Source organism: Phyllobates terribilis, unplaced genomic scaffold, assembly GCF_046119375.1.
Source record: "Phyllobates terribilis strain yellow unplaced genomic scaffold, ASM4611937v1 Scaffold_7__3_contigs__length_470593459, whole genome shotgun sequence".
Taxonomy (NCBI): Eukaryota; Metazoa; Chordata; class Amphibia; order Anura; family Dendrobatidae; genus Phyllobates; species Phyllobates terribilis.
The window spans coordinates 79,445,510-79,456,556 of record NW_027362767.1 but is presented as its reverse complement, the minus strand read 5'-3'; the positions used below and the strand labels follow the sequence as shown (position 1 = coordinate 79,456,556).

At 40.9% G+C, this 11,047-nt stretch overlaps 1 protein-coding gene across 1 annotated transcript; it reads left to right on the top strand.

Moving 5' to 3' along the window:
- The first annotated feature begins 3,594 nt into the window (after positions 1-3,594).
- Positions 3,595-10,682, top strand: LOC141152886 (photoreceptor outer segment membrane glycoprotein 2-like). The gene is made up of 3 exons (XM_073637533.1): positions 3,595-4,175; positions 7,628-7,874; positions 10,416-10,682. The coding sequence occupies exons 1-3, from the start codon at positions 3,595-3,597 to the stop codon at positions 10,680-10,682; spliced, it is 1,095 nt and encodes a 364-aa protein (XP_073493634.1).
- Positions 10,683-11,047: the final 365 nt, after the last annotated feature.

Sequence of the window (11,047 nt, the reverse complement as noted above, 5' to 3'; positions counted from 1 at the left end):
GACATGTGAATGAGGCTTTATATGGGTGAAAAACAGACATATTAATGAGGCTTTCTATAGGTGGAAAACAGACATGTGACTGAGGCTTTATATGGGTGAAAAACAGACATGTGAATGAGGCTTTCTATAGGTGAAAAACAGACATGTGAATGAGGCTTTATATACATTAAAAATGGACATGTGAATGAGGCTTTATATAAGTCAAAAACAGACATGTAAATGAGGCTTTATACAAGTAAAAAACAGACATGTAAATTAGGCTTTATATACATGAAAAACGGACATGTGAATGAGGCTTTACATATCTGAAAAGCAGAAATGTGAATGAGGCTTTACATACAGTGCCTACAAGTAGTATTCAACCCCCTGCAGATTTAGCTGGTTTGATGAGATGCAAATAAGTTAGAGCCTTCAAACTGCAAACGAGAGTAGGTTTTATGAACAGAAGCATAAATCTTACAAACCAAAAAGTTATGTTGCTCAGTTGAATTTTATTAAATTTTAAACATAAAAGTGTGGATCAATTATTATACAACCCCTATGTTTAATATTTTGTGGAATTTCCCTTGTTTGCAATTACAGCTAATAATCGTGTTTTATAAGACCTGATCAGGCCGGCACAGGTCTGTGGAGTTATCTTGGCCCACTCCTCCATGCAGATCTTCTCCAAGTTATCTAGGTTCTTTGGGTGTCTCATGTGGACTTTATTCTTGAGCTCCTTCCACAAGTTTTCAATTGGGTTAAGGTCAGGAGACTGACTAGGCCAGTCCAACACCTTGACTTTTTCCCTCTTGAACCAGGCCTTGGTTTTCTTGGCTGTGTGCTTTGGGTCGTTGTCTTGTTGGAAGATGAAATTACGACCCATCTTAAGATCCTTGATGGAGGAGCGGAGGTTCTTGGCCAAAATCTCCAGGTAGGCCGTGCTTTCCATCTTCCCATGGATGCGGACCAGATGGCCAGGCCCCTTGGCTGAGAAACAGCCCCACAGCATGATGCTGCCACCACCATGCTTGACTGTAGGGATGGTATTCTTGGGGTCGTATGCAGTGCCATCCAGTCTCCAAACGTCACGTGTGTGGTTGGCACCAAAGATCTCGATTTTGGTCTCGTCAGACCATAGAACCTTGAACCAGTCTGTCTCAGAGTCCTCCAAGTGATCATGAGCAAACTGTAGATGAGCCTTGACATGACGCTCTGAAAGTAAAGGTACCTTACGGGCTCGTCTGGAACGGAGACCATTGCGGTGGAGTACGTTACTTATGGTATTGACTGAAACCAATGTCCCCACTGCCATGAGATCTTCCCGGAGCTCCTTCCTTGTTGTCCTTGGGATAGCCTTGACTCTTCGGACAAGCCTGGCCTCGGCACGGGAGGACACTTTCAAAGGCTGTCCAGGCCGTGGAAGGCTAACAGTAGTTCCATAAGCCTTCCACTTATGGATGATGCTCCCAACAGTGGAGACAGGTAGGCCCAACTACTTGGAAAGGGTTTTGTACCCCTTGCCAGCCTTGTGACCCTCCACGATCTTGTCTCTGATGGCCTTGGAATGCTCCTTTGTCTTTCCCATGTTGACCATGTCTGAGTGCTGTTCTCAAGTTTGGGGAGGGTCTTAAATAGTCAGAAAAGGCTGGCAAAAGAGATCTTTAATCCACACATGTGAAGCTCATTATTCTTGGTGCCTGAACTACTTCTTAATACTTTATGGGGACCAAACAGAATTCTTGTGGTTTGAGGGGTTGAATAATAAATGACACTCTGAATTAACTTTTAACGTTTAAAAAAAAAAAAAAAAAAAAAATTTGCTGCAGTGCATTTCCCACTTCCAGGCTGATCTACAGTACAAATGTCACAATGCCAAGTTAATTCCGCATGTGTCAACCAGCTAAATCTGCAGGGGGTTGAATACTACTTGTAGGCACTGTAGGTAAAAAACAGACATGTGAATGAGGCTTTATATATGTGGAAAACAGACATATGAATGAGGCTTTCTATAGGTAAAAAACAGACATGTGATTGAGGCTTTCTATAGGTGAAAAACAGACATGTGAATGAGGCTTTCTATACATGAAAAACAGACATGTGAATGAGGCTTTATATGGGTGAAAAACAGACATATTAATGAGGCTTTCTACGGGTGGAAAACAGACATGCGAATGAGGCTTTATATGGGTGAAAAACAGACATGTGAATGAGGCTTTCTATAGGTGAAAAACAGACATGTGAATGAGGCTTTATATACATTAAAAATGGACATGTGAATGAGGCTTTATATAAGTCAAAAACAGACATGTAAATGAGGCTTTATACAAGTAAAAAACAGACATGTAAATTAGGCTTTATATACATGAAAAACAGACATGTGAATGAGGCTTTACATATCTGAAAAGCAGAAATGTGAATGAGGCTTTACATAGGTAAAAAACAGACATGTGAATGAGGCTTTATATATGTGGAAAACAGACATATGAATGAGGCTTTCTATAGGTAAAAAACAGACATGTGATTGAGGCTTTCTATAGGTGAAAAACAGACATGTGAATGAGGCTTTCTATACATGAAAAACAGACATGCGAATGAGGCTTTATATGGGTGAAAAACAGACATATTAATGAGGCTTTCTATAGGTGGAAAACAGACATGTGAATGAGGCTTTATATACATTAAAAATGGACATGTGAATGAGGCTTTATATAAGTCAAAAACAGACATGTAAATGAGGCTTTATACAAGTAAAAAACAGACATGTAAATTAGGCTTTATATACATGAAAAACGGACATGTGAATGAGGCTTTACATATCTGAAAAGCAGAAATGTAAATGAGGCTTTACATAGGTAAAAAACAGACATGTGAATGAGGCTTTATATATGTGGAAAACAGACATATGAATGAGGCTTTCTATAGGTAAAAAACAGACATGTGATTGAGGCTTTCTATAGGTGAAAAACAGACATGTGAATGAGGCTTTATATACATGAAAAACGGACATGTAAATGAGGCTTTATATACATGAAAAACGGACATGTGAATGAGGCTTTAGATTGTATTCATATTCATTATATACCACTAATTGTATCCTACTAGGTGTTTAATCTGTTCTTTGTTTTCCATGTGTGTTACATTATTTTTACCATTCAAGGGGTGTTGCTGCCTTGTACATTATTGAATATCCACAGGATATGCAATAAATGTCTAATATATGTAGGTTCCACCTCTGGGACCTGCATCTATGTGTAAAAAAAGGGGGGGGGGTCACCAGACTTGCCTCATAAAGCAGCTGCTAACTATCACAGCCATACAGGTGGTCTTCTATGGGAGTACCTAAACAGGCTAGTAGGCATGCTTAGCTGTTTCCATAACTTCCAGTGGCTTGAGATCGTCATTAAGGGACCCCCATTCTCCACATAAGTAAGGGACCTGTTGATATTTCCCTCAATGGACATTTCTATAAAAGAAAATGTGAAAGGACAGAAGAAGAGCCCTATGTAATTTCATTGTGATGACGCGCTCTTTTAACAATCTCACATTTCTCTGCTCTTGTGTTTCATAGTGAGAAGGCCACATCTTACCTGCATTAGATTTCTTGAGTACAAGATGGCAGTTCTTAAACTAAAATTCTCCAAGACAAGACGGGGAAAATTAGCTCAAGTCTTATGGATTCTTAACTGGCTCTCTGTAGTGACCGGACTCATTATTTTTAGCCTTGGTCTCTTTTTGAAAATCGAAATCAAGAAACGTAGTGAGCTGATGTTGAGTGGAAACCTCCAGTCTGTTCCCAACATGCTCATTGCCGTAGGCACCATAGCTTGCATCATCAATTTCTTTGGTGGGAAGATCTGTTATGACTGCTCGGATGCCAATAAGTTTTCTAGATGGAAGCTCTTCATGTTACCCTATATAATCTGCACGTTTTTCTTTACATTCTGCGTGTTTGCTGGAGCCATTATGTGTTACACCATGAGAAATGAGCTGGAGTCCGCTCTATATCGTGGGCTCAAGGATGCTTTGAAGTTCTACAAGGACACAGACATCCCTGGACGTTGCTTCTTAAAATCTACAATAGACCTTCTTCAGATTGAGTTCCGCTGTTGTGGGAATAATGGTTTTCGGGACTGGTTTGAAATTCAGTGGATATCTGCACGTTATCTTGACATGGGTTCCAAAGACACCGTAGAGTAAGTACCGATGGCTTATAAACCCTTTCCAAATTCCCTTTATTCTTGCACATATACAGCAGCTATGCAAAGTCCATAAAAAGGGATCTGTTACTTAAAGATGGGGTCCAAAGTATGGGGGCTCCCTCCATGATGTCCACATAGGATCCCGAACATTGACAATAATTTAAGAGTCTCCAATCCTATATCTACATTTGAATCATAATTCAATCTTCCCCATTAGACAAGACCAAAGGTTTTAAATGTTTTTTTCTGGAACTCGATGGCCTATACATAGGATAGTCTGTATTCAATTCATTATTTTATTGGGACTAAGCTGCACAATCCTGCAGCACCAGGTAAAGCCACTGCTAAATGTAAGATTGGTAACCAATTGTGGTGCTCAGTGGATTGCCGCAACCCCTTCATCAGGATTTCAGTTGGACTGTTGCAAGTCAGACTTCACCGATCTGATATTGATTCAGTCCATCAATCTTAAAATACACAAATGTCAGTTAATTATGTCTACATTTTATGACCTTTTTGAGTTAGGGTACTTAAAGACGACCTATTACTTGCCATAAATATGTATATAAATCTGGTTTTAGAGAAGAGTTGAGGACCACGTCCATTTGGCTAAAAAGACTAGATTTATACACAGGGAATAGGGGTCATCTCTCAGGAATAGAGAGGGGCAGGAACCAATGAAAAGCAATATCAGATTGAGGAAAACAGCAGTATTTACAACAGGTTAAAAAATTACATTCATGGCAAGTGGCAGGTCCTCTTTAGCATTTTTTTTTGGACATGTCAGAAGTTTAGATAGGCAGGGTCTGGATATGGAGACCCCCAACGAACTCTATAAATAAGGAGCAAAAACACTCATGAAACCACTGCTATGCTCTGACACTGAAATCAGGTTGCACAGATTTTCTATTGAGCCAGTATTAAAGGGATTTTCCTACAAAAGTTCATTGTAATCAATACATTTTGGAATAATAATAACTTCCACAATTGGATGTGTTTAAATAAAATGTTCCTGTGCTGAGATAATCTTATAAATGTGCCCCTGCTGTGTACTGTGTAATGGCTGTGTCTGACCATGCAGGAATATAGTCTGATCATACCACATCTCCTGGGCAGGGGAAGGAGCAAGAGAGTATACAGACATTACAGTACGGGATCACAGCTGATTCTTTTTGTGAGGAAAAACATTTCCCCGCCTGTTTCTAGTCAATGTTTTATTTCAAAGAAAGAATTATTTGCAATCCCCTGCTGTAATGTCTGTATACTCTTTTGCGTCCTCCCCTGCTCAGGAGCTGTGGTATGATCAGACCATGTTCTGTACACGGTCAGACACAGCCATTACACAGTACACAGCAGGAGCACATTTATAAGATTATCTCAGCACAGGAACATTTTATTTCATCACATCCAATTGTGGAAATTATTATTATTCCAAGATGCATTGATTAAAATGAACTTTTGTTCATCAGAAAACCCCTTTAAGTGTAGGAGGAGCAGAGCTCTTTGCTAAAAGGAAGAAGCAGAAGTGCTCAGCAATCAGTTTGGGGTCTTAGCACACAGACCCCCACACTTCAAACAGATTTTAACATACTGAAAGTTTCCTTTTTACATACACCTTGTGCAGTCTGGGTTAGCTTAGAGAGGTGGCCCGGTGAAAACAAGTTATCACCTATCCATAGTATAAGTGATATCTTGTTGATTGGTGGGGTTCCAACCACTGGGACTCGCACTGGTCTGTAGAATGGTGAATGTTTATCCCCATTAGAATCTATAATCGGCAGTGCGCTTGTGAAACTCCATGCTTCCTTCATTCCTTATAGGGGTACCGTGCGCTGCACTCAGTTTGTTTTTTGGCGGCCCCATAGAGAATGAATGGAGTGGTGGTCGGGCGTCCAACCGGTTGCTCCTTTTTGTAATGGGTGTTAAAGTTCCCCATCGAGGATAAAAATTCACCGTTCTGCTGATTAGTGAGGGTTTGATTGGTCAGATACCCACTGATCAGCAAGTTATCACCTATCTCATGGATAGGTGAAACTTTGTTTTTACTGGACAACCCCTTTAAGGTGTAACTGCACTTGTATGTACCCATTGTGAATTCTAATTTTTGAAGAAATGATTACTGGTTGATATTATTATTAAGCAAATTGGGACACTGCCTCCAAAAAGACAAAACATTAAACATTTAACAAGCAGTTTAGCTTGTAATATGCTTTGTTTTCTTTCTGGTAAGTAATCTATACAAGAGATCATGCACACAGCTGTAATAGGGATCTATGCTGCACAGATCCACAGGCTCAACTACAATGTTCATACCACAGGGTTGCAGATGGATAAGTTGATGGTGTGCAGCCATATAACTTGCTCACATCCCACGTTGGTGACTTTGTTTTCATACCATGCACTTCACTTTTCATTTTAAATTAGGTGGGGTTTAAAGGGGTATTCTCAAGTCACTGGCGGACACGGACAGAAAATGGGCCCTTCGCAGCCCAAGAGCTCCTAAAAATGTGAAATTGCACCTGCTTTGGAGGTAGAAATGGGCCCCCTTACCTCTTGGGCCTCTGTGCGGCCGCACAGGTTGCACCAATGATTTGTCCGCCCCTGTCTCAAGTTATTAAATTGCTATCATTAGACGGCATGAAAATAAGCAAGTTCGCATTTGACTTGATTTTTCTATCTGCTGTCATTATCTTACAATGAGGGCCTTTATCTTACATAGTGCACAGCTTGTTTCCAAAAAGATTGGCCAACACAGCCTGGCCAAGCATGCACAGTAGTTACACAGTAGTTTCTAGGAGAGGAATTAATGCGTAAGATCCCAGCCACCTCTCTCCAGCCCATTGATTTCTATACAGCAGTGAGCTGCTCATCTCCCTCCCCATCCCTCCGACCAGCCGACATGGCTCTTATCAGTCCAACATAATCACAATCTCCAGGCCTCCCAGCATCTGAAGTTTCCAGAGCAGCTCTCCTAATCACAGCTCTCACTTTTCTGAACTGTGCGTGTGTTTAAATGCACGGTTACCTCTATGTGTAAATACAGTGATAACCGTGTAGACTCAGAACTAACACTGTTAATGTGTTGTAGCAGGACAAAGCTCCTGACCAGAACTGTCACTCAATGAGAAGCACCCACCCCCAGGTAAACAGGAAGTTAAGAGACTTTCAAAACTGTGAGCTGCTCAATAGACAACTTGAGAATAACCATTTATTTGCAGTTGATTTACTATAGTTTAAGCTATAAAATTGTTCTAAATAATTAGTCGGATCATAGCGGTCATAGATTTCAGATAGTGGTGTGCAGACTGATCTTCCCTTCCTCTTACTCCAAAGAGTTTTTGTTACATTTTAGCATATAAGACACCAGGCCTGAGAAATTCCCCAACTTTTATAACACATTAAAAAAAAAATGTATGTATCAACTTTGTTCCCATTATATTTTGCAGCCGCCTCAAAAGCAACGTGGATGGAAAGTACTTACTGGATGGTGTTCCCTTCAGCTGCTGCAACCCCAGCTCTCCTCGGCCTTGCATCCAGTATCATATGACTAACAACTCTGCTCATTATAACTATGACTACCTCGCAGAAGAGCTAAACATCTGGCTCCAGGGCTGCAGACAGGCCCTCCTTGATTATTACGACTACCTCATGCAGTCCATTGGTCTTACCGTGCTTCTGGTTTGGCTCTTTGAGGTAAGACAACAGTGGCGATATTACGTTACACTACAATAGGAAGTATTTCCTAGGATAGATCTCTGGTTTTGAGTGAGATTTTGGGACTTACCATTTCTTTACAAACTAGACCAATAAGCTGGTTCTTGTATCGATAAGAAGCTTTGTAAATTGTAACATATCTTTATAGTGAAAAATGCCTCTTTCCCCACTTAATCTAATACTCTCCCCCCAAATACACTCCTCTGCCCTGATCATTCACTCTCAAATCAGACTTCAAATCTAAATGAGAAAACAATATACAGCTGCTGCCTATAAAAGTCTATGGAGAGTGGAAAGAGGAGAGTGGAAAGAGGGAAGGAGCTGGAGGGAGAAGCAGAAAGACACCGAGAAACGGGTGAAACATATAATGACCAGAAAGAGTGCTATTCCTCATATAACCACACTTGAGAACTTAATCTGATATGTCACTTGAAAATACATTTACAGTTTAAAAGGCTCATGCAGATGTCGATGCAACAGAGTCTGAGCATGGACTGGCTGCGGGTTCCCAGACCCGAGCGCAACAGCTTGATATATTTCTATAAGGCTGTCATGCTCAGGTCAGGAGACCCGTGGCCAGTCCTGGCATTGCAGACCATGCTCGAACGTCTGCATGAGCCTTAAAAGTTACTTAAGGTAGTTCTGCATGTGATGACACCCTGGGGAATTAGATGCCTTTATGTTCTCTCAAGGGGATCACCATCTCTGCCCCGAAAACTTAATGTATGATGAAATTGCATAGATTGTACCACTGGAGTTCTCCACACTAGGGGACAGTAATTCCTATCACAGATACCGATGATAATTGGACAGCTCCTGTCAAACAGTTATCATGTAGATGACAGTTCAGCCTCCTAACCGTACACTTATAATATACTAGTTTATTTGTAGGAATACAGAGGAAAGGATAATCATAGTGTCCTCCCCGATGGTACTCGGCATTAACTGCCCATGCACTTCTGTACAATGCTTCATGAGGTATTTAGCAGAGCATAGAGGAATACATTTCAGAATGGGATTTATAAATAAAGTTGGGGTCTGAAGACCGGCATAGAGGAGGCTGAACTACAGAGAAGTGAAATTTATATATATTTCACAAAATATTCGACACATCATAGAGACATGTCAGTAGTTTTGAGTAAGGGGGCCATGATTGCAGACCCACACAGATTGCTAAAATGATGCAAGTTCTGCTGACCTTGAAGGTGAAGAAGAGCTCACTGCTCAGCCCCTTTGTTAGATACAAGGGACACAATAAAAGATAAGATTAAAAAAAAAAGCCTTACAAATTTCTCTACAAATGTAGGGACGCTATCCAACCATATGTGAATGTCATTATTTAGAGGTGCACATATACTTATGATAGTTGTTTACAGAGCGATCCCCCCTGACTCTCTTCTGCACACACATGCTGGCAGAGGACGAGTGTGCATGTGTTTTCAATGAAGCGAGTGCAGTAATCAGTCAGACACCTCTCTGGCAATGACTTATGTCCCGTTAAAATAATTGGGTTATTAATTTCGATATGCCTGATCCTCATTTCTCCCAACATCATCAGTCACATCCATTCATAGAAGATAGAGCAAAAATTGACTAAACCAGCCAATTTTAGCAATACTAGACTAATATATATGGGGGCCTTAAAGTGAATATGGCAGCATGTTTTTGCTATGTAATTTGAGAGCAGCATAACGTAGGGACAGAGATCCTTATTCCAGCTATGCATCACTTTGTTTACTGGGTGCAGCAGTTGTGATACAATCACAGTTTTCTATGCGGTAGATCTAGCAGAGCTCCGAAAGCTGAGCCCTGTATAACCTGACCCATGCCCCTGATTAATAGCTATCTGTGTACACTGTATATTGACAGCAAGCTGCCAGTCAGTGATGGGGGCAGGGTTCGGCCAGAAGGCAAGAGACACCTAGCCCTCGAGTGAGAATCTCCTGCTGATAAAACACTGATTTTATTATAACAACAGTACACAGTCTAGTAAGTGATATCAGTGGAATCAGGGTCTCTGCTCCTACATCTCGTATTACACAGCAAAAACGTGCTGCTGACAGATTCCCTTTAAAGGGGTTGTTCACTACCTGGACAACCCATTTTTAAAATGAAGTTGTCCCCCTTGTAAAATAAAAACACCATATACTCACCTCCTGCACTGGTGCTACTCCAGTGATGTCAGCTCCAGGTTTTGTGTAACATTGTTATGCCACGTGACCCCTGCAGCCGATCAGCGGCCTCTATTGGGCTGCTGCGCTTTTACTACTTCCGCTCGTCTGAGGTTCGATCAAAGGTGTGAACCTCGGAAAAACGGAAGTAGTGAGAGCGCAGCAGCCCAATAGTGGCCGCTGATTGACTGCTGGTCCAGAGACAGTGCAGGAGGTGAGTACATGGTGTGTTTATTTTACAAGGGGGACTACTTAATTTGAAAAGGGGTGGACAACCCCTATAATGCCAGCTTAGAAAAAATGTACCATGTCATTATTAGCTGATCACCCTATCATCCTTTTTGCTCAGCTGTCAGTGCTGACTGGTGTGCGTTACCTTCAAACTTCAATGGAGAACGTCTTGATTTTGGGGGACCCAGAGTCTGAATCTGACGGATGGTTACTGGAAAACAGCTGCATGGAAACCGCTAAACATAATTTCCGAATAATAAAGAATCTTGGCAAAATCAACCAGATTTCCACCGTTTCGGGGAAATCCGATCCGAATATGGACATCCCAACAGCAGATTATGGACCAGATAATGTTCCACCAAATTCCATCCCAACGGACAGCTGACCACAATGCTCGTCTTGGCTAAAGTGAATATAAAGTACTTACCCAGAAACTTTGATGGATATGTTTTAAAAGGTGTTTCGAACTGGATTATCAACACCATGTGAAGGACTCTTGGCCAGAATGCGTAAAAAGTCTTAATTTGTTAAAAAAAAAAAATGAACTTTAATTATTGTCAAATGACTGTACAAAAAGATGATAGAGCTCATGTATTTTATTTAATGACAAAGGCAGATATGAAAGCTTTTCTGCACTTTTAATACATTTTACATATTAAGCTATTTTTTTATGTTGTCTGTAAGCAATGTTAATGGAAAAGTTATCTTTTCCGGGCTATGGGCACAGGTCTGTTGTGTCTAGGGTTAAAT